The sequence below is a fragment of the Diadema setosum genome, chromosome 22, assembly GCF_964275005.1.
Source record: "Diadema setosum chromosome 22, eeDiaSeto1, whole genome shotgun sequence".
NCBI lineage: Eukaryota > Metazoa > Echinodermata > Echinoidea > Diadematoida > Diadematidae > Diadema > Diadema setosum.
In genome coordinates, this window is record NC_092706.1 from 28,769,940 (window position 1) to 28,795,368 (window position 25,429).

The 25,429-nt window shown below is 40.4% G+C and overlaps 1 protein-coding gene across 1 annotated transcript in view; it reads right to left on the minus strand.

Annotated features, from left to right (window-relative positions):
* LOC140245274 (myosin light chain kinase, smooth muscle-like) overlaps positions 1 to 25,429 on the minus strand; it is a 172,134-nt gene that overhangs the window by 91,107 nt on the left and 55,598 nt on the right. The window contains exon 8 of the mRNA XM_072324857.1: positions 540 to 1,653. Within this exon, the coding sequence (XP_072180958.1) occupies positions 540 to 1,653 (1,114 nt within the window). The remainder of the gene's footprint in view (positions 1 to 539; positions 1,654 to 25,429) is intronic.

Consider the following 25,429-nt stretch of genomic DNA (forward strand, 5'->3'; position numbering starts at 1 on the left):
TTATCTTGAACAATGAAGGTAAACAAATAAAATCGACAGCACTGACCACATGACTAGACAGCGATACCTGATTGCTGATTTTTTTTACCTAAGTAGCACCTGCCTGCAAGTTTTGTCATCTGTTGTGGATGAAGTTAGCCTGTATGTGCTAATGGATTGGTATACACGAACATCGTATCTTTTATACTATCATAGTTCATGCAGGCTCCTCCCTGGTTCATGTGAGACCCTGACATGGTTTTCTCGAATATTGAGATCACCGTGGAGCTCCATAAAGATACCCAGGGCCCCGTTTCATAAAACTTGTTATTAGTGACAAGTTTTAATAGTTGTTACAAGCTACTGAAATCATTGCGTTTGATTGGCTGAGAGCAAATTTGTCAGAGAAATGTGGCAGTTGCTACTGATAACAAGTTTTACGAAACGGGACCCTGATCAGTTTAGGTTTAGATGTGGCTTTTCAAATGCATCACATTTATCAGATGCATAATTGGAGTCTTCGTAGTCAGGTAGTGGATCACACATTGTATGGTACTTACGTTGAATGACGAGCCTGGCGCTGCAACGTGCCTTGCCCGCTGGACTCCTGGCTTCACACATGAAGGTCCCCTGGTCATCTCTGGCCACCTCCTTGACCACCAGGCAGTGAATGTCCTCCACGCCTCTCTTGATACTGTACCTCTCACCCTCCATCACTCGTTTTCCGTTCTTGTACCAAATGATGTCCGGAGACGGATGACCATCGACACGGCACTCAAAGCGGGCTTCGCTCCCCAGGGCCACCTCGCAGTGGCGGAACTTCTGCCTGAACACGGGTGCCTGCTGCGGGGGAGGCTGGGCAGCTTTGGACTTCAACTTGGCGGCTCGGTCGGGGCTCTGCGTACGCACCTCCCACTTAGCAGCCTGGTTCTTCACACCCTTGGAGGGGTCAAAGAGATATCGCTCCATGTTTACTCCTGGATCGCTGCTCACCGTATCTTCACTCGCATCTGAGCACACACCGCTATCGCTCTTCCCGTTGTGTACACACGCCGCGGGCTGTGCGTCGAGTATCGGCTCGGCGCCCTTCTCACGACTTAGCAGTTGATCGACGCGGGTTGCATCACCGTTCGGACCCTCATCAGGTGTTCTGACCTCTTCGTCGATTAGCAAGTCGTCCTTACCTGCGACCACGGAATCCTGCGATGACCTCTCGCTCACGCTAGTGCTACGCTTCCCAAGCGCATTGTGATCCAGGGATAGGTCCAAACCACTGTCGTTCTCGATGTCCGAGTCCAAAGTACAGGAGAACTCCCTCCCGTTACTCTCCGTTGGAAGCGAACTGCTATCGCGATTGTTCAATGGAGGCGGTGACACACAAGACGCTGCATTGGTAGCATCGGTCCCTTGATCGATATTGGTATCGATTTTTGCCTTCTCTTTCTTGGTCTCAGCTTCGGGAGCGGGCTTTCGCTTGCCGTTCTCTGCTGGGCCTCCTCCCGTCGGCTTGGGCTCGGGGGACTTCGGTCTGGTCTCTTTGGGAGATGGTGTAGGGGATGGGGATGTGGGACTCTTCTCACTCGACGAACTCCCGCTCGATTTATTCGCTTTCCTCTGAGATACCAGTCTGAGTGCGTTCATACGCCCAATGGCGCGGACGGCATTTGCAGTTTTCTAAAGAAAACATAGAGAGAAAAAAAGAGAGAGAGAGAGAGAGAATCAGAATCAGGATAGTGTACAGTTGTGTCAAATCGAGGCAAATTATTTGCAGCTGACTCGAAACAAGTTTTATTATTATGACAATAGAGAACACCGCAAACTATTATCAATTCATGTGATGAAGAAGCGAGTCACAACCATGAAAGGAGAACTCATTTAGTTAGGACAGGTTTATTGTACATGCCTAAACCACTGTTGCGAATTTTGGAGACCGCCTGGGGGTCTTTGTTCCGTATCAGCCTGTGAAGAAAAGAAACTCTTGTCATTTGTCAGGTTTTCTATTTGATGATTCCACCGCATTTGGAAGCAGAGTCGTTCAAAAAGGACTCTACCACCAAGACACCAGTCGGAACCATTTAGCTACCTGTTTCTTTCCCCTCTGTCATTCCACTGTCATTCCTTTCTACCTTTCAATTTGCTCCAGTATATCTTGACCAAACAAAATGAATACCACACAAACCAACAAGTTCGGCAAAGAATATTTACCAATATACCCCCTCCACCCCCCCCCTCCAAAAAAAAAAAAAAAAAAAAGCTCGCGTTCAAAGTAATTTTGGAGGAATCTTACCCTCCTAATTACCCTCCATCTTTCAGGAACCAAGTCAAGACGCGTATCTCGTTATCACTAATCACACACGCTCTTGAGTTGCTTCCGAGATAGATGTCGTGACTCTTGTCTGGTCCTTGAAGCTTTTAAGGTTGAAACTCACCCCCCCCCCCCCCCCCGCCATGCCCTTATACGATCTGACATTTTCTATCAGCAGTCTTTCACTCGAAAAAAAGAAGAAGTGAATGTTATGCAAACATGACAATAAAGGGCTGAAGACATTATGTTTTCAATCGAAGGAGGGGATGTCTTTCACGTTACGGCACTGGATAGGAACCTATGTTGTAGATAAGCCATTTGATGATGCCATAATGTGCCCAGTAAGTTTAATACAGATAACACTTTATAATGTAGACAACATGACTTGACACAAGGAAAAGCGAATCTTTTCGAAGAGTGTCTGAACTAAACGATAATTGATTTCTGCAACCGAACAGGTTCTCCTTCAAATCACAGAATTCAGCGGTTGTGTCAGGGAGGGGTCTCACCTCCCTGGTTGCATTAATTATTTGCATCGGCATACAAAGCTGTTCAGTTTCAATTCTTGCTTGATTCATATATCAACAGAATAGCAGCAATAAAAAGCCGATTGCGGTGAATTGCCTCGCATGATCGAAAATAAATGCACTGTGAACATAATTATCAAAAGCCGCTGCACTGTGATGGTTATCTCGGGCTGCTCTTGTTGCGATGACGTCACAATGATGTCGTTCATGATCAGTGACCGTGCATTATTCGGTAATAAAAGGCGCTATACATGAATATGGAATGAGGACTACAACGCTGTGACATGGTAGGCACTCCCCAACGTGACCTATTCTTACCTCGAACCTAGGAACAACTTGAAGAAAAAACAAATCCAGCACACTGATTGTTTTCTTCTTTGCTGAAAGTCATCAAGCCTTACTTTGCTGTTGAGATCTGAACAAACATTCATTCATCTCGCGTAGCTCCACTCATAGTACAATAAGAAATGTTTATCTACCAGTGCTGAGGCCTTAGAAAACGCGATAGAAAAAGTTGTAGCACTCACAGAAACTAAACATAAGAGGGGGAAGTAGGATTGAAAATAACGGACACTACAGAGTCACAAGAACTTGCAATCCTCGGACAACACGAATTATAAACACAGGTAAATAGTCACACATAAAAGGCCAGCTAACAGTACCAACGACAGCTATACTCGACCTACTCACCGCTCCGTTTAACCTCTCACAAACACCATCAATGGGCCTAGTATATTGGCTATAACGCACCACGGCGTCCGCTAAGTCACCAGAACATGCTGGATGCAAAATGTGCATCGATTTTTCTTTTCTTCTTTAGCTTCGCGTCTTTTATTCGCCGTGCCAGAGAGTTTGTTCCCTGTTTGTCGATCACATAATGGGGGCACTTGTTTGCTCCGATTTCAATACTGCGAAGTGGGGTATAGATGAAGCTTTCTTTTTTTCCCCCTCCCTTCCTTCCGTCATCTCCCCTTTTCTTGAATGTACGTCTCACGAACACCGACCTGTGTCAACCTTTTGCTCTGTAGCGACCTTCTCATGCAACATCAAGGGACAGGTATAGTAGGAGAAACGAGGTTCGTCCTAGTCTGTGCTTCAGGCTTGCATTATCATCATTTCTAATAGCCGACTAATAGGAAGCGAGCGTATGTCGTACAATGTAAAGTTATCCATTCTGCAAACGTCACGAAATATTGCATGGTTGAAGAATAATGTTTCCAAGTATAATGTATTGTGTATGAAATCTTATGGTAATACACCTCAGAGTTTTTAAAGCAAAGAAAAAAAAAAACTACTCTCGTGTCACTCGCGAATTAGGCTTGGAATTACTTTTTTTTTCTGGGTCTGAATGAATTCACTGAAAATCTTTAGTATTGTTTTCCCCTCTATCATACTGAAGTGTTCCATATTGTTACTAGTATTCGGTCAAAAGGTCTGAATTACCTACCTCTACAATATAGGCCTACCAGCATATGAAATGACCCTAACTTTCAGGGCTGCAAACGGGACACAAGAACGTTAAAGTCCTCCTTAACGATGGCGTAGTTTGGGCATGGAGCTACTAACACGTTATAGTAGCTCCATGGTTTGGGTACTATGAATTTCTAAAGTCTTCTGCGATATTTTATTGCAGGCGCATTTTGATTCAAAGATTTTTGTTTTCACACGTGTGGGGGAAGCAAATGTCTGGAAAACAGACCACATAACTTTAAAGAGTGCTTTGCTGTTGGCTTCGCTGCTAGCTGCAAGTGAAAATATGAGAAGGAATGTGTAGTATGTGGTATTGGATAGAATGGACCAGGAAAGGGGAGAGGAGGAAAAGGGAGTTAGGGGAGGATTGTATCTCAGCTCATGTACATTTCGTGTACATTTCGTGTCTCTCACACCTCCCTGTCTGCATGTGCACTTACCCCTGAGAGAACATTTTCAAGGGCATTAAATTCTGTCTTCATAGCGAAGAGAGAGAGGGAGGGAGGAGGGGAAGAGGGGTGGGGTGGGGTGGGGTGGGGTGGGGTGGGGGAGAAGCCAGCAGAATTAAAGCGCATAGAAGGAATACGAACCGATTTCTGCAGAAGCTTTGGAGTGCAACCGAGAGGATGAGATAATCTCTCGTCTACTCGACCATTTCGGGTCTGAGAGAGAGAGAGAAGGCAAGATATGAAATCTTGTCTTCTTGTTAAAATGCTTAAAACTTTTAAATAGTATGTTTTGTTTATCCGGGACCCCTTTTTACAAGCTCTGCTTCTTTTGGGGTCCCAAACCATTCATTATTCTTAATGCTGTATCCTTTTGTAAAATGTCAAATGTTTAATGAATTGGTTAAATAAAACTTGAAACTTGAACTTGACTTTTTGGGGTCCTAGAAGGCGAGTTGCGAGATCGTCTACTCGAAATCTCGGATCAGGGAAGGTAAGAAGACAGCAGTTGTCACCTTCTCGACTTCTGACCAGAAAACATGGAGAAGGCGATTGATTATCTCGTCTTTTCCCTGTCACTGCAAAGATCCCGTGTATTTCACTTCAAATGGTGGGCTTATGGAGCTATCCACGCGAGGAGGCTACACTTCCGTTTCTTAAAACAAACGTCTTGATTTTAGGCTACGACGGGATCGAAAGTGTTCGATAAGAAGAAGACCCACCAAAGTGGAATCGCTATGAAAATGAGAAATGGATTTAAACCCCTTTTCAACGGACATACAATGGCTGACAGGCAAGTTTTGTTTAAACGGTTATTGATCAATCGATGCAAAACCAACAGCCAAGGTTACGGAGCAAGAAATCTTTTCTCTTTGTGGAGTATCGAACAAAGATTTGTGGTGAGTAAGTTGCGGAGAGTCCATAAGCCCCGTCCATACTATGGTCAAGAGGACAATGAAATCAGACGTACAACTTAAGTCATAGTCGCTTGAATATTAACAACATTGTTGTAACGCAACGTTTATTTATCATTTTGATACCTAGTGATTGTGTGTTAGCTAGAGAGTGGCGTACTAAACTCTCGAACCGGATGTCTAGTATGAATATCAGTCTTGACTGGAAAAGCAGTCTTTATTCGTTATTACGCAGGCTGTTTTGAACGAGACATGGAAACAACATATACATGGAACCTGTCAGCGCAAGAAGGCGATTACTGTATGGTTGGAGGCTTCTCATTTCGTCGTCAAAATACCATTATTCCCTTCTTTTTTGGTCCTTTACGATAGGACGTGTCTCTCAACAACATTCCCTTTCCTCTCTACACCCTCCTCCTCAACCCCTTAACCCCTCAAAAAAAAGGCCATCTCGTGAAGTGCGAAAAACGTTTCCCATTCGGATTAAAATTCAAACTATTCGTAAGTGCTTCATCGTTAGTTCTGGATAGAATCCTAATAGGATACAATGTAAACAAACACACTGTATTGCCGCATGTAATTTGAATGTGATAGTACACACAACGCCGCATAATCCCCAATATCCGATTCAATTTACAGAAGATAGCCTGCCAACAACGCAAAAAGTAGGGAGCTTTGTCCGATCTCTGACTTCAACTACCAAATCAATTCAAACTTCAATTGGTTTTTATTCAGTGGACCAACAATTCCTCTCTCAAAGAAGTGATAAAATCTATCTTTCGTTCATTCAAAGTAGTAATTGGATCTTGATTGCTAATTTCCGCGACATCGGATGAAGGAGATGCGTATGTTTATGTTCACACATTCATTTTCTTCCATTCCTTTCTGTAGCACCTAGTTTGATTCTATGCACAAAGACGCAGCTCTTTTATATTGGGTGAGCCACGCGATAATCATAACACCACAATCTGAAGTGTGTGCTTTTTGAAGGCCCACGAGAAAGACTCGACGAACAGCCATAACCATGGCACACTTGAGAGATTAACTTTTTATGTGTATCTATGAATTGGTGTGAGTTTATCCTATCACTCTAAGATTTTAATCAGAAGATCCCTCCTGGAAATTTCACAGTGTCCCACAGTGTAACACACAATGTGAAACACAGTGTGAACACATTGTAAACACAACGTGAAATTTCTTCACACTGTTAATTCGAGCGTTTTAACATTGTGATGACATTGTGAATGACCAATCCACAGTGTAAAACAGAACATTACTACGTGAACTCTATGTGGAAACCACACCACAGTGTGAAACACAACATTAATGTGAACTCTATGTGGAAAACCACATCACAGTGTGAAACACAACATTAATGTGAACTCTATGTGGAAAACCACATCACAGTGTGAAATCATCTTCACGCTGTTAAATTCGAGCCTTTTCACATAATTATTCCACTATCAACGACTATGTAAACACATTGTGAACACACTGTAGGACACTACTTATCTCTATTAACTAAGACATGAAAATAGATTAGTTGTGAAAATTTCTTTGATATTTGAAACATTCATTTCCTTTATTATTTTTTTATCATCATGACAGACATCTTAATTCCTTGAGGTTCACTGCACTAGACAATTTTGCGGGCCGTCCTCCCTGACAGCGGAGAAACTGCACTCGTCCATCAACCTGTGTCATACAACGCCCTCAACGTTGACATTCAGGACATGCAACGAGCTCTCCCGTCACTTGAGCAAAACCGTCACGATGGTCCGCTTTTGCGAATTACGAAATGACACTTTGTGATAGAACAAGAAAGAAAAAAAAAATCAGAATTATGTAGACCATTAATACTCCTGCCATAATGCTATGTACGCATTAGTGCTTATTTTCATTCTTTCCTAATGTACATGTGTTTCTTTTCAGCAATTCATATACAATGCTCTCTCTGTAAAGTACTTCGTGATAAATAGGTCAGGAAAAGACGCAATATGTATAGATCAAGCTGCTTCAAAACGGGATGAGAGGCAGGACTTCACTGGATTTCCTTTGATGTCAGAAAAAATATCACATTTGGCCATGTACTTCGTGTTGTGATGGCCTCCAAACCCCGTCATACGGGGGGGGGGGGGGGGGGGAACAAGGGGAAGGGGTGGCGACATAACTTTTACTGCATAACAAATCTTTCGCCAGCAAATTTCTCTAGAAGCATCTTTCATCGGCAAAGCCACTCGTTGAAGGAAGTGTTAATGTTTCGGTCTCTTGGCCCTATGTGTGAGTGCTTTAATCTGGATGTATTGTATGCACTAAGATGCAAGATAAATTTCATGGGAAAATGATGATAAAATGATAATGATGATGAAAATGACGACAATAACAACATTAATATATCATAATCATCAATTTGATCGAGAGTAGAATTATTCTTACACTTACCATTATCATTATCGTACGCTACCTATGCTACAGGTGGAAAGGACTGATCTTCAGAAAACTTAATAGTTTGATAATAAAGCAGGCGCCATAAGTGGTCATCCGCACTTTACGTATACTTTACAGTACCATGGAAACTACGATCGGGGTTGCTATGCAGTTGGTTTGGCGTTCATGTCTACGAAAAGTCAACAAGAGAAAATTTATTTATTTATTTATTTATTTATTGAAACATATTTATTCAGGATAGCTTGATCAGCATGAGCTGTTTTTCATCAAGGTCCTGAGATAAAACATAAAAATACAAACAAAAATTCAGTCATTACAATGAATTGTCATCGGTATAAAATCCAAATCAGCTGCAGTAATTAAAATATCAAATCAGATGAATAGTTAATTATTAACAATGTAAAATTCATGTTCTAAAATTCACTTTGCAACTCCTTTGGCGAGAAGACTGCAGAGAAAGACAAAGAAAAACACATCTGGACTAAGCATTAGAATCCATATTGGCATAAATGCCGGCATTCATGCCATGACCTTTTCAAAGGAGCACATGACAGCAGAGTACTCATATCCACCCAATCTCTCACTCACACACACACTCACATACACACATACACATACACATACACATACACACACACACACTCACACACACACACACACGCACAAACACACACACTCACATACTCACACACACGCGCACACACACACACACTCACATACACACACACGCGCGCACACACACATACACCACACACACACACACACACACACACACACACACACACCAAAGAATAATCATAATATTAACAAGCATATAAGAGATATGATAATGTTCCCTCGCTGTCTTTCGCAGAGAAGAGGTTACAAAAGCCCAAAGATAAATAATTTTGAATAAATAGAATAAAAACGACAGGAAGGATTTTCTGCAGCTGAGATGGTCACAACAAGTACATATTACAAAAAATATAACTGCTTATATACACGCTTAACATGCTGAACAGTCCGGGCATTTTGTAAAATGTCTGGTAGTGAATTCCATACTTGTGCTCCTGAGAAGCGAAAGCACTTCTTAAAACATGCACGATTTGGTTTTGGAATGACCACATTGAGTGAGTCGGCTGAACGAGTGTTATGAGAATGCCTGTCACAGACCATTTCTATTTCATTAACCATACGAGTGGGGGCTAAACCATATACACATTTGTACATTAATGTTGCAAAAAAATAATCTCGTCGTTGCTCAAACGATTTCCATTTAAGTTCTTTGATAAGATCATCACCATGACTATTAACATAATCATAATTACTTTTCACCACTCTTGCTGCTCTCTTTTGCAGACGTAACAAATTATCCAGTGATTTAGAAGAGCAATGGCCCCACACAGAAGAAGCATAATCTATGCAAGGTTGTATTAGAGTGAGATACAGAAAATTCAACACATTTTGATTGACAAACTTACGCATTTTCTGTAGTAAATAAATTCTACAACCTAGCTGCTTCGTTAACTGTCGTACATGATTATTCCATAATAACTTATCATCAATTTCAATACCTAAGTACCTAATACTTTGCTCAATACGTTCAGCATTAATACAAATATTCAGATCATATTTTTTGGAAATACTCAAAACCATCACTTTGGTTTTATCAACGTTGATCTTTAACTTATTCCTAGTATACCAAAGATATAAATCATTCAGATCTGACTGCAGACGTGAGGATGCTTCATCAACATACCTACTGGTGGTATATATAACCACATCATCCGCATATATATTGCATTGTGAAAATCTAAGACACTGAGTTATATCATTCATGAATAACAAAAATAAAAGGGGTCCTAGTATACTACCCTGGGGCACACCCACTCTAATATCACGAAACTTTGACAAAGATTCATGCGCCCGGACAGCTTGACTTCGATCATGTAAATAAACACACACACACACACACACACACACACACACACACACACACACACACACACACACACACACACACACTTTCTTTCCATGATCCTTACATCAAAACATCAGTTGCTACAATAATTGTATGTATCCATGCTCTAATTTTAGATGACCTTTGGAAAGTAATGCATGGTCCATTAAAACATCAGTTGCTACAATAATTGTATGTATCCATGCTCTAATTTTAGATGACCTTTGGAAAGTAATGCATGGTCCATTATGACATCGGATGGGAGGAAGGCACTGAGTGATGATGAGCTTGTTTGCATTTCACGGACACCATACATTCAACTCCATAACGCTTATTCACAGTACCACCTCAGTCGAGACACTTCACCGTTTTCTCACGAGACAATTCATGTAGAGAATAGATTCAATCATGGGGCTCAATTGTCCATATGAATGAAAAGAGGATCCTTCCTTGCGGATTTTCCTCCGACGGGACTGACGTTAAGCCATCGAAAAGAAATGGAAGTACACATTCAAGCATTCAAGACACAAATGCACTGTGTCCTTGTTGAGATGCTGTATAATTATTGCCCTTTCGACTACGGTTATCTCTTCTTTAGCTTACATTGGCGTTAAAAAGAGACATTTTACCGGCAATGCATCACACCGAAATAAGTGGTCGGATGAAGCTTGACAACTCCTACTTCCCGTGGTGCTCTAAAATGACAGCATAGATGATTATTGCGCCAGCCCATTGTGGCAGCATAAAGGTGGGGTTTGTCAGTGAAAGTGTTTCGTTGATTAGGCAAAGATCAGTGCCTATAGTAGGAAAATTTGCCGCCAGAAGTATCGATGTTCTTCAAGTTGCCGCTTGAGTTCCGCAGTCTGACAATTCAATGAAACTATACCGACAGAGTATAATTATATGACTTCATTGATGTTATCCTTCATACAATGTAAATACATGCATCTCTAATAGGTGATCTATCATGGCCTTTCTGTGTCAATGAGTCAAATATACACACATTTTCACACACAATGGTATGGATAGAGCATAAACTTGGCACACAGGGGGTCGAACACATCAAAAGGTGACACGTATCTACTGTTGCCATTCTTGTGTGTCAAAAAAGGAAGGTGAGACGAAAGTTCTTCTCATCTCCCTGGTCAAACAGTGTAGATATAGTCACCACAAACCATTTAAAGAGATACTATGGAAGGACTTGGGGACATAATTTGAACTCCTCGGATAGGACATAAAATGAAGGTCCTGTGTGAGAGAATCACAACCCACGCTCATATAAGGTTTCGCTTCATCCATTCATGTAAAAGAGCAGGGTGTAACCCGGTGAAGTAGTCCGCCTTACATCCAACTGGACCCCATCGAAGACCAGCTAGTGTAGGTAAATATGGGCTATCCAGCAATGTTGTAGATGGAAAATAAGAACAAACAAACCAACCAACAAACAAACAAACCAACAAACGAACGAACGCTGGATGTGCACTCTCGAACTGGCAGAACGGAGGCGGCGTATTCCCGCAAGGTTTATCCTGTATTGTCAGAGGTCACTCATTCTGACGGACTTAATTTTGTTTGAACCGTGAGAAAATAAAACCTATTATAGTAATTTACAATGTGTCCTTGACTAGACAGGAGAAATCGTGACTTGTTGACTTGTTAATGAATTGCTGCCTAAGTTATGAATAATGAAAACAATAATTTCTTGGTGGGATATATCATTGAAAAGAAAACGACCTGCGTTAACCTTCTCGGAATGATAACACTTGCAGAGATTCAGAGCCATCTTCTTAAATGCCCTGAATATCCTTAATTTGTCATTACGGTGATTTCAAAGTGATTGGATAAATTCAAAAAGCCGCTTTGGACAAGGCCCCTGTTGTTACTCCTCACGTGTGAACAACCCCGTGTTTGTGCTTCCAGATGACTTCGGACAAAAGATGGTACAAGAGCGGTTATCCACGGGCTACCCATCCATGGACGCTCTTCTTGGAACCTCACAATAAGGTGGGTATAATTCTCCTGTTCAAGAGCGAGGGCAATGACACGCATTATCATCACTAATGATATACCATCGAAACTTCAGACATATAAAAAAAATATATGTACGATCCTTGTCATTCCGAAAAGTTATGTAGGCTTACTTGGTGGACTATTCGTTCTTTGCTCAGGACAATCTCAGTGACGCCTTTTAGCTCATTTGTCTTTTCAGACACTTTCATATTACACAATAACTTCCTAGAAACATGCAAGATTTGAATATAATAATAACAGGTAAATTAACGATACGTGCGATGAACTGCAAACACGAAAAGTGTAAGTAGAGGATATACATTATTCGTGTGAGACTTTGTAGATACATTGTACAGTTTGAGAAGTAGAGGGCACTTTGAAGGACATGAGTAGGAGAGAGAACAATTAAAGAGGTAATCGCTGTTTGACAGAAGTCAGAATGTAAGATTTGTATCGAACGAACCTACTACTGCTCTAACTACATGCAATGTTACTGGTGCATTTAATAGGATGAAACATTCGAAGAGTCGAGAGCATTATCTCTTCTTTTCTTTTTATCCTCATACTCAAAATATCAGCATCATCATAAAGTTAAACTTCTGTTTATGTCTGAGAAGTGCAAACTAAACAACAACAGTATATAGTTGTTTATGATGTCTGTTTTCAAACATTTGCTCTCCTAAAACATCATAATTAAACAGTAATATTCAGTAAGCGAGAACTGCGCCTTAGAATAAACCTTGGCTTCTCTCCATACTCTCACTAACCATGCCTTTCTAGAACCCTTTCAAAATTAGAAGGGATTTTCTTTTCTCTGACAGACGTTTCACTCACATTCCCCCATCCCGCTCTCCAAACATGTCAGTGGCAATCTCACCTGGCAGTACAAGGTTTCAGTGTCAGAAAGTTGTCAATAATATGTGCCTCTTTTAACTGTGGATTTCTAAGGATAAACACGATAAAGAAGAGTTGGCGCATGGCGTGCACATCCCCTCCGGAAAGTGCTAGAAAAGCGCATGTCTACAATACGGCGCTAATGAACGCTAAGTTTCTCACAAAGGAAACTGTCAAACCTCCTTCAAGAGGCAGAATCCGTGTTTATCGCTGCGACACGTCGACATGTTCATTTCGATGCTATATGACACATTGTATGATGAATGCTAAATAGGGCGTCGTGTGTGTTGACAAGTCTGACGGGCTATAAGGAGTGAGTAGAGTAGGCCTACTGGTTAATTTTTGAGAGCATTATAAGCTGAGACAGCGGGGTATCATTGCATCAAACGCTAGTCGCCATCTTGCCTGTAACTATGTCGATTCGGGGTGCAAAAGCCACTTCTACAGTAATCGACAGGTGCCACACCCTACACGAGTGATTTTTCTGTAGTAAGAAGTGACAAAACTTATGAGTAAGAATAAAACGAATACTGTATAAACTTCAGTGTGTTGACAGTTCAGGATTCGAGTAAAGCGACCTTTTAAACTTCAAACCCAGTGATCGTAGATCTGCGTTTGTTTCTAAATGGTGAAATTGTTGTGAGTAAAATTCTAAATTGTTTTAGGTGTGATTATGCCTAATCATATAAAAAGAAATCAGTAAGACAGGAGTCTCCTATTGCAGCGCATTATAAATATGTACCTTGTTATTACGATTATGATTCTGATTATCATTACCATTATCATATCATTATGATCATTATCACTCTTATCAGTATTATTTTCGTTACTTCTACCTTAGCTACTACTACTACTACTACTACTACTACTACTACTACTACTACTACTACTACTACTACTACCATCATCGTTTTTGTTGTTATTTTCATTACTATGGTTGACATCATCATCATTAATTCTGTTATCATTATTATTTAGAGCGATTCACCCAGTGAAGTTGTTGCAAAGTGGCGCCCTTCTAAGCTCTGTCGCCTTCTCTGCTTTCTTTTACCGTTTTCTTTTTCTCTGTCTTTTTTTTTTCTCGTATATTTGGCAAGGAAACACACCATTATTACATCTATTATGGGATGTAAGGATCGAATTCTATTTACAGGTGTGCGGCCTTCAATAAAAGTCACATGCAATACTCATACGCCCTCTAACAAGTTAGATGACTATAATAGTATGTGACAATATTGGCAATTGGGTGTCATACAATAATCTTGTCAAAAATAGAAAGAGACAGGTATAGTATAGGCGTAATAAAGTCCTTTTTCCTGTTTCACTGTATTGGGGTTGGATGAAGAGATTATATATGAAGGGTTCCGTTGTTTCTAATCTTCAAACATTTATCATGCCAATATAATCATCACACATTCTCCGAAGATAGCATTATATTCAATCAGGAGATTGCCTCTTCGAGTAATTAGACCGCAGGATGACTGCTAGACGGCATGCAATGTCGTCATTGTATACGATGCTGTTTTCTCTCTCGAGTCCTATTAATAGCACATGTAGGTGCCTAATTCCATGCTACAGACCTGTTCGGTTTGAACGTATTTTAGGCATTGGCCGTAGCTGGGAGCTTCAGCATGTTTAACAGCAGTTTATTTATGCACTGACATAGCAATGCACCTGACTCATTACATGACCCACTGAATCATCTTTTTATTATTATTATTATTATTATTATTATCCTGGAAGCCACTTATGGCCGGCACAAGTTACAGTGTTTAAAAACCGAATAGATCTATTCTCACGCCAGAATCTTGAATGAGGAACGTGATAATATACTTGCTGGGCTGCCGTGCTTGTCGTTGTTTTAATACACCTATTAAGATGGAACTTGGAAGTTGATTTTGAGCAGATCAAGGAGCGGTTCTCTAACCATTCCCGCACAACGTTTGGTTAAATATAACTTTTGTTGCCATTAGATTAAATATTGTAAATTGGTCTATATGTTGAAATGAGTATTTCTGCTGACAAGAGATAACGCTCTTCGGCCGCCTTGATAGTACCATGGAGCCACTAATTAAGTAGCTCCAAGTTTGTACCAATAATATCCCAGCTATATCATGTATTATGCGAGTTTATCCTTTGACATGACTGTGTTCTAATAAACAATAACAATCTACGATCCTGCAGTAGTAGCCTTCTGCTAAATTGGTGTATACTAGTACCTTTATTATCAATAATCACTGATCATTTCTGACAATCGGCCATCCATTATCAACGCACAAACGCACACTCAAATACACACAAGTACAAACACACACACAAGCACACGCACGTGCACGTGCGCGTCTTTCACCCCCAAGCGTTCTGTTTCAAATTAAAAAAACAATCCTCGTTTATCAGAAGTAGAAGATAACAATCATTGCAACTAGTTAACAAGAATTTGAAGAATATAACAATAATGTTATGACATGGAATCTTTCTCAGCAAGATGCTCACCGAGAAAATTTCCATGTCACGAAAATAGGACATGAATCAATCAAGGATCTGACCGCAGCCTAAAGTTTTCCCCCTTCCCGACCGGTGAGTTCCAAGGTGATGGTCCGGAACCGGGAGGGGACTCCAGACGGGAAGCGCTGGCCGACATCCTCCCAAGCTCTCGGTCATGTGCCTTAAATTACTGCCCCTAATTACCATAACCCCCTTCTCTTCTCTTTTCTTTTTTTAAACAAAATTACAAAATGACAAAAATGGTAAGATAACCATGAGATCATTGATTCCCGCTCTTTTTCTTTTTGGCTCTTGATGAACCTTAAACTGGAGATGTTAACTATTACTGATTACCGCTAATTTTGAGTGTAAAACAAACAGTTTTGATACAGCTCCTTGAAAATAATTACATTAAACTAAATATAGTGATTCCCGACGAGAAACTTCCCCTGCACACCACGATTCACTATGTACTATAAAGTCTAAAACTATATACCAAAGTCTAAAATCGTTGAAGTGGGCCTTGAAACGAAATTGGTTCTTTTCAATCCACATGCAATTAATGTTCTCCTTTGAAACCGCACATTAGCTTGGATGCATGGTATGTTGAGTCACGCGTAAAGTGACAAACATACACAATGAATCTATTTATTTCCCCATCGATATATCTTTATAACTACCTACCAATCTATCTACCAGCCTATATCTGTCTATCTATCTATATCTATTTATCTATCTATCATCTACCTATCTATCATCTATCTATCTATCTCTCTATCTATCTATATATCTATCTATCTATCTATCTATCCACCTATCTCTATCTATCTATTTATCTATCTATCTATCCATCTATCTATCTATCTATCTATCTATCTATCTATCTATCTATCTATCTATCTATCTATCTACCTATGTACCTACCTACCTGTCTATCTATCTATCTATCTATCTATCTATCTATCTATCTATCTATCTATCTATCTATCTATCTATCTATCCATCAACCCATCCAGGGCAATATACCAATTTTTGCGTGATAATTATAAAATGGTAGGAGAAAAACATATATTTTCCATGATCGAAATGTCACGAAAAATACAGTTGCAATCACAAACGTGCAGCAAACCTAACTTTAATCAAAGTTTTGTGGCCCATATCTAACACTATAAACAATTCGATATAAGTAATAGGTGACACAGAAATACAACCTCCTCCATAGCCATACATACGACGCAACGCCATGAGACTGAAAATCAAATATACTACAAGCTGTTGGCTAGTAACTGATCAGTGGGAATCAGTGGGAATGCTGGGGGATGAATGTTCCAATCCTTGTGGGATTCATTTAAGAGTACATTATATATCTATTGTTGTGTGAAAATTATTTGCTTAAGAATGGTCTCATATTCAAGTAATGTGCAGTTTAATGTTTCCAGGTTAGCATGCCTGTACAGTGACGGGGCGATACTGATTCCCACTGATCAGTTACTAGCCATCCCCTTTAGCGATTCTCTGATATCAAACATCTGTGATAAATTTCACAAACACTCGACATAACTACCTCGAGTATCTCAAAAGTTTGCATTTTTACGGTGAGTTCCATATGGCAGCTAACTGGTTCAGAAATTGCAGGTGAAGGCCCCTTTTAACTTTTGCCCCTTGAATAAAGGCTTCGATTGTTTAGTCTCTGTTTCAGACAAGTCAGCTTTTTCTTCAGATGGAGCAGAACCGTTACCCTATCAGGGTTTTCTTCTTACTTAAATTCATTTCAGTAAGAGTTAACATCATTTCAAAAGCATGAATAATCTATACATATAATTATTCAACTGTTCATTCACGCAGAGCAAGGCTAATCACACACATTGCATTTTAGCGACTTTGCGGAAATATGTCCAAAGTGAGGCAAACTAGGTGGATGATGTCATCGGTCTACTTGGTAATGGTGGAGAGGAAAATAATACCCAAAGAGTTCGGAATCGAGACTAGCCTCAGGGGCTGATTTATCTCCCACTGACCTCGGGTCATCTCAGGTCAAAGGGCAAAGTTTGTTGTGGATTGACATAACCAAGATAATGTTTATTAAGATGAAACTTCTTTGGCTTCGACAATACATCATATATCTCACTCATGACTTTTAGTCCTCTTGATTTGAAATACTTGAGGTGGCAACACAAACTCCAACTTGCCAACAGTGTTTCCCTATTTTAAGAAGAGAAAAGGGAATTTTAACTACTGCAATTGTCGGCCAAACTTTGCGCGAGAAGTGTAGACTCATGCCAATAAGCCAGTTCACAGAAACTAGCTCATTGGCACATTGGTATAAATGGCCTTTCTTTTTTCTCATTTGGTTAGGCACTTCACTAGTATGATGTATAAGCATGCCCACAATTTATGGAATTCACGTTCAAACAAAGAATGAACTTACGCAGAGCAGGTGACAATAATGGTCTGTCATTGATACTTCGGCAGGCATTCATTTTATTGTTTTGTGTTGAATGCATTTATAAACTTTTTCTACTAACATTGCTAATTACCGGGCTTGCTGTCAGGTGGATGTGCTAGTAAGCACCATTTATAAGGGTTATACATGAATAATCATTACATCACGGATGCTTATCTCAGTGAATTAAAAAACAAACATGTCTGATTGTACAAATGACTTTTTTCTGCTCATGCGCAAAGTGGAACTGTAAACTGGCTTATATCAACCAATGGCTCTGATACATGTATAGTGTCATCCCGTCGTCAAGAATTCTCCGGGCTACACAAGAAGTGAGTAGGCGGAGATGATTCCAATCCGTTATTAACATCAAACAGCAAACAGCGCCTACCACTGCCTATACTGTAGAATACGTTCTATTCTGTTACCTCTTTATCACGCTATAGTCTTGTTTCCTCTTGTGTCGTCAAGTCTGTTTGTTTCTTGTTTTTCCTCCTACAAGTAGTCTTGTTGCTGTCCCAGTCCTGTTGCATGTTCATAACTCTGTTTGTTGTTGTTTTATGTATAACTGTTTATTCGTCTGTCTCTTAGTGGGCTCCCAAACTTTTCTGTGACGAACTTTTTGTACGGATTTTTTGCTGTTTTCAATTCAATTTTTACATCGGGCTTCTAATACAAGAGGGGCCCACACTCTACAAGCTCTGTCTTTTTAGTGGGTCCCTCCGTTTTTTTCACACAATGCATATATTGAAAACCATTTCACTTTCGTTATCTTAGCACCTATTGCAATGTATCGCTACTGTTGGTTTTTTTTTCCTATTATTGTTGCCTTCTCTGTACAATTGTATGCATTGTTTTTGTCACTTAAGAAAGTGAGATTTATGTTTGTATATTGTGGAAAAAACGAATAAATATGAACTTGAACTTGAACTTGAACTTGAACATGGTAGAATTACAACCTGCGCTATGTAGATTTGAAACAGAAACAACGCTGGGATATTTTGTATTCTCTTTACAAAGACATTTAACTCACTTCCTTCCCCAAGAAAGAACAAAACACGTATAAAGGAACACGGAGCTACCACGGAGCTACTATAGTAGCTCCATGGACCTACATTATCCCCATGTCAGGATGCATGCCTCTCAACTCAAGTAATAGGGGCCTAACAGAAAATAATGTACCAATACACCCATTATGTAATACACATACAACGTTTTGAATGCTATCTTCCATGCTACTATGACCTGTCTAAGGGCATTTCACCTGCTTGACAATACAGGTGGACAGGAATACATTCCTCAAAGTCATTTAGAAAACATTAGAGCGTCAAGCAGTAAAAAGGGCAACCTTCGCAAAGCAACTCCCCTGAAACAACTAGTCTTTATTTGACGTTTGATAGAAATAGACAACTAAAATGAAAGAGAAACAAGCATTGCCAATTTGAGGAGACAAGCAATTTTTTAGGGAGTTGATGACATGAAACAAATGGAACTCAGTAGACACGTTCGTATAAAATCTTGGGAAATCGAGTCCGCATCGGGCTTATCAATGACCATGTAATGTGACCAGTGGGTTTTTATTTCTATTCTTTAATTTCTATTTTTTTTTAGAATGGAAGGCGAATTTTTACAGGTGGATTTCACGTCAAGAAATTTTTGGATGGATTAGTAAAACGAGCCTTTATATTTAAACAGTTCTATTGAATGAATAGAAATTGTCAAGAGTGATCACTGCTGAAGGGAGCTCCAAACTAGAATCAAACGTCTCGTGCACCATAATCGTTGAAGATGTAACAATGAGTAGACATTGAAAGAAGCTGAGAGCATTGTACCTACCTCCCACATGGTGAATATGCATCCAGGATCGAAATGTCCTCGATATAATTGCTGCAAACGGACGGTGGGTAAATCGCTATTCAGTAATAGTTACAGCAATTGCCAGACCAGTAAACATCGACGCAATAGCGCAAATTGCTCCCTCACTTCCGTCCCATAAACGGTAGGTATACCTTTTCTTCCGCAGACAATTAAAAAAAAAAAGATGTGATTTCGTAGCGCTGAATTAAGATGGAAGTGCGAAAAAGTCTTTCTTTCCACTCGCAGACGACAGGAATGGGAGAAAAAAAGGAGCGCGAAAACGGTGGCGGCTCCAGAAGTATGAGTTATCTGCAAAACAAGAATTCACGGCTCTATTTCCAGCACCTCGTAAATCGTTGAAAGAAGTGGTCCCGGAATGTATTGCAAGAGCAGAAAAAATAACACTTTGCTCTGTGCTAAAGGAAATGAATGATGCCACTATGAAATCTGCGTGGTATGGCGAAAGAACCTTTCGCCTCGGAATGACGCTAGTGATGACTTTATGAGCATTTATTTTTTTGAACTGAGCCGGTTGAGGCGTAGCGTTCAGAATCGGCGCCTTCAGATGCTAAAAATCTTGACGAGGAAATCTCTGATGTGGCTTAGTCTTTTAGAGAGAGAGAGAAAAAAAAATCATATCACATTTGAGACTTGTTCATGACAAATCAAACCTGTGCCAGCCCGATCTGCGACCTGTCCCAGCCCAAAGCCCGACTCCTCCCGCAACATGTCCCCGCATCAGCCCCGACAAGATCTCGATTAATTCTGTTTTCATTTAATCGGCACAAACAGCGGATATCAGGGGTTAGCCGAAAATTGGTGAGCATCACTTCGCAGCCCGCTGACTCACGAGTGGAGCGACTTCTTGACAGAACGAAAGTCGAGATAAGAAATTAATATCGCCAAACTCTAAAAATAGCAAGAAAAAAACAGGTCAGTTTCGCGAGCTGCGAAAGTATAGTTATATTCTTCTTGAAAACGTTCTTCCTGGACTTGTACGCACTCAAGGGTATCTCATAAACATCTTCGCACACGACTTAATGACAAAATTCCGAAATTTTCTTGGTTCCTTTGTAACCTGGTATTATCTGTCATCACACTTTCCACGCAAACCTGACTGATTTAACGTGTTTTTACCGTCATGGCATCATAACCATGAATCTGTTATTGGCTGTCTATAAAAAACAACAACAACAACAAAAAAACATTAAAAAGTTTTTACTATTTCAGACTCTGGATTCCAGATAGACAGCTCAACCAGCATGAACTTGTTCTCCATTCTAAGCCGTGAATTATTTCTGCACATTCAGCACATGGCGAGTTCACCTTGTTCTTTTCTCTGCAACCTTCTCTCACCCATATCCCAATGTTTACATTCCCCTCTTGTTATGGTCTATTACATTAACACTTCACAGTCTCCGCTAATTGCCGGTGGACGGACGATAAGCCCTTTTAATTAAGTGTCTCCTTGAGGAGAGGCCACGGGATTTCTTCGATGACTTGTGGTCAAGTCGGGCCACGGTCAAAGTAAACTGGCTGAAAGCAATGTCAGCGAATAACGGGAATAAAAATTCTCCACATTTTCGAGGAATTTCAAGGTGGACATGGTAGGCCTAAATCCACTCCCATACTATTATTGAAGCAGTGATAATATTCAGCTCCTTTCCTTGCGTCAAACTGATAATGGAAGCGGGATGGGAGATTCAGTACTAAGAGTTATCACTTTTATCTATGCATCAAACATATTCCAAACAAAAGAAACAAATCAGCATGAACTGCCCGCAGATTGGATCAGGTGGAAGGGTAGGGTCCCTATTTGACCAAAATTTTACGTCTTGATATAATTTTTGGCAGCATTTTGAAATTGGTGGAGAGGGGAGGGATAGTTGAATTTGGATGGCGACATTATATAGTACAATCAATTGAAGCTGTTTGACATCATTCGCAGAATGAATTAACGTGAACGTCAGAATATCAAATTTGAGATATTAGAAATATCGTCTTGACATAGCCTGACAGAAAACGACCGTTATTACCTGCGTGGTAACGACAGCAGAAATTAGCATGAGGGAAAACGCTCTTGTCAAACAGAAATAATGTTTGTGTTCAATATTCATTTATGTTGATCTGTTTGTCGATTTGCCCTAATAATAGCGTTCAGGAATGATTGCTTGTCTGAGATGTGGTGTACATCAAAAGTCCGTCCAGTATTCATCTTCTGTCAAAGCACGTTATCTCTGTTTGTTAATTCGATTAACACATTAGCGGGCCTTCCTCTTCGTAAGGAGAAGATAAAAACTTCCTCAACAGGGACCTGTTTGTGAGAAACTGCCCTAGTATCTGTTCAGTTCAACGTTTCCATTCTATTTCACAACCGTCTGGACGGTGACATATCTTTCATTAAATGCCTTCTCACTCTGATAAATCATGAAAGGGGGGAACTGTTCTGAAAACACACATACAAAATGATCTCACTCGTTTACGATGGCTAAAGTTATGGATTAGAAAAGGGAAGCAATGAATGCGGAAAAGCATAATTAAACAGGTGACAATAAACCCACCGTGGTTTACTTGGGTTATATAGTCTATACTAAAATTCGTGGTAATCTGATGTAAACTGAGAATGAGAACTAAACAGATTTATAGGCTGAATATAACTTTTCTCCCTTCTCTCTATTATGACGTCATTGGAGAAGAGCAACACGCTGAAGCTATAATGTAAAGAAAAAAAAACAACAACTACACAGCTGTTCGGGGTCGCGTTGGCCATTAGTCTGTCATATCATACCTACACATATCAATCACTCAACAAAAGCTTACCAGAGTTGTATACTCCAACATCTTAATTGACAACATATACATCACTCGAGTTTACTCGGCTCCATTCATCCAAATTACCTATATCTTATTTGAGCGCCACTCGCCCGAAGAGCTCTCTGCTTTTGCCCCAAATCTTGACAAATGTTTCCATTCGTCAACGTCAAACGTTGAAGTATACCGCGTGGAAGAAGTCCCCAATTATATACTGGATCTTAACAAGTTGTTCAACAAGTCTGGCGAGATGTTAGAACATGGTTTGGCGGCAATGTTTCTGTGTGACTCCAACTTTATTCTTTTTTGAGGGGGGGGGGGGGGCACAGTACTCCGTTTTGAATTCTTTGATACAATGCCAGATAAATACAGCAGATACCGAAATGGATCATAACCTGCGGTGAAATGCCGGTCTTCAAAAGGGTAAAATATTGCCGCCATTCATCTGAATTCTTTTCTACTAGTTTGACATTGAAGTGGCTCCCGCTGGTCGAATCTGATTAATCACGATTGACAATAATCTCAGCATGACTGATTGTCAATAATTACCATTATTGGCGTTTTTCTAAGGATTACACAGAATAAGAGGATTTTAATGACACTATTAAACCATTGTATATTTACTACGACTGCCAATACCCTTGTCATATCGTGGATTTCTAACGAGCTTTCACTCAGGTCATGGCATTTTCCTGCAAAATGATGGCATTTCGACGAGATATTCCAATGATAATGTCTAGCTCGGGCGCATCTTTGCTGATATCACAATCGGATTTCTTGACAGTAGGCATATACCAGTCGATGCACATCTACTTTCCTTTCGAAGACCACAATTTCTGAGTACTAGCATGTCTTGGGCTCCGTATAGCTAACCGATAGGCCTATCATATTGGGGATCACTTTTACAGCGTAATTCAGAGTCATTTAACCGTTGTCACTGTCAACGGGTTATTATTTGAAGTGCGCAGAATTTCTACGCGCTAAAGTGTGCCATCCCCCCCCCCCCACACACACACACAAACACACGTACACACACCTTTTTGAAAAATGAAATAAGCCAGGGTATCATACTATGCTGGAATACAAGCTGAAACAAAATGTTATAATTTTGAGAGCGTTTTATCCACCGTCATTCCAGTTACTCCCCACCTGTAATCCACAAATTTGAGAAGGACTTTAGCAAGTTTTGGAGCGGATGAAGCCAGGGAGGGGGCAGTAGTAAAAGCCGATGGCTTCCCGTCATAACTTGTTGATAGAGTGTCGTAAGTCACTCCACCTGTTCTACAGCCTATCAAGGATTAGCTGGGATTACCTGACCTGACCACGCCATTTCATATTTAGAGTGCTGTCACTTAACTCCTTCTCGTCAGGCTTGAACGGACATGGGGAAAGGGAAAAAAGAAATGTTTGGGACTGGTATAAAGGGATTGGTATAACCAAGGAGCTACTCTACGAAATGACATGAAATGAAATGGATTCCAGCACAGCAAAGCAACATAACTCGGGAAATCAAGGATCTACGTCATGTCCCTTCTTAGATTTCGTCATTTTGCCATTCCCTACGAAGTCGTTCGTCCTTTGATGGGGGGGGGGGGGGGGTGAAAGAATTACATACTAGTATGAACTTCAAAGAGTGATGTGGAGAATAATTTACAAGTGTAGCTGACGTCATCCATCGAACAAAACATCACGATGATCATGATAATGACAATACTGCCCAGGAGTGTGTGAGCATGTCCTAAGTTGGTCAATACTGTGGACTTTCAAGGCTAACATTATTCTTAAAGGGGAAGAAGGCATTCCGTAAACAGGTTGACAGATTGAAATATAGAATGAAGATGGACGGAAGAAAACAGAGATGTGGGTTAACAATCCACTCTTGTGTTATAGCTTCCGTCTCCCCTCTGTCGTAACTAACGAAAATTTACAACAAAATCAATTTTCTTGAAAATTCGATCAGTGATAACCATAGCGCTCTCATCCCAAACTGTTGGTAATTATTTTCCTCCAGTCTAATGATGCGCGATTATCAAGAATACATCTGCTTGGAAGGCAGTACAGAAAGCACCGTCCATATTATTACCAAGGAAGTATCATACCTCCTTGGTATTTGCAGGGAGGTGAGACGAAAAATCGTTTCACCTCCCTGGTATTTGCGAGAAACATGTATTACACAGAGTAAATGTCAAACAAGCGGTTGTAGCAGATATGTCATCGTCTGTGTGTGGAACATGACGCGCCCTCAGAAATCTACACGTTAACAATCTTAACAATCCATCGCGCCGGATGTAACCATGGTAACTCAAGGTCATTGTAAATACATTGACGATTGGTGGCCCCGCTTTACACCTGCTTCAACAAAATGTGCTCTCGGTAACAATATGTTCCTCCATTCATCGACTTGTCGTTATGTTTACCTGCATCGTGAATTCTACAAGGTAAACATTTGGAACAAGGTACGACATTCTTGCCAAAAGTGTTACCTTCGTATGTGAGAATTGTGGGCGGGACTGCTCGCACAAAAATGAAAACATTTCGCGAATGTTTGTAAATTCTTTGGGAATCAAAAGCTTCCTAAAACATCAATCACGCGTCGTAGCAGCGTCCAACGTTTGAAAGCAACACAACGAAAGTATGATCCGTTGAATATACATTGTGATACCAGAAAAGTTGCCAATTTTGCTACGGAAATACAAAACGAAAATACCATTGACCATTAAAGTCACAAGAGTTTTCCGACTGTGCACAATAATGGGCTACGCAAACCTCACTAAAATAAGCACTCCCCAACATGCCCAATCAAACATATATTTGTGTTTATAGCGCTATAGAGCTTACACTAAGGCGGACACTTTTACAGGCCACGGGACCGTAAATGCCACCAATCGTCAACCGAATCACC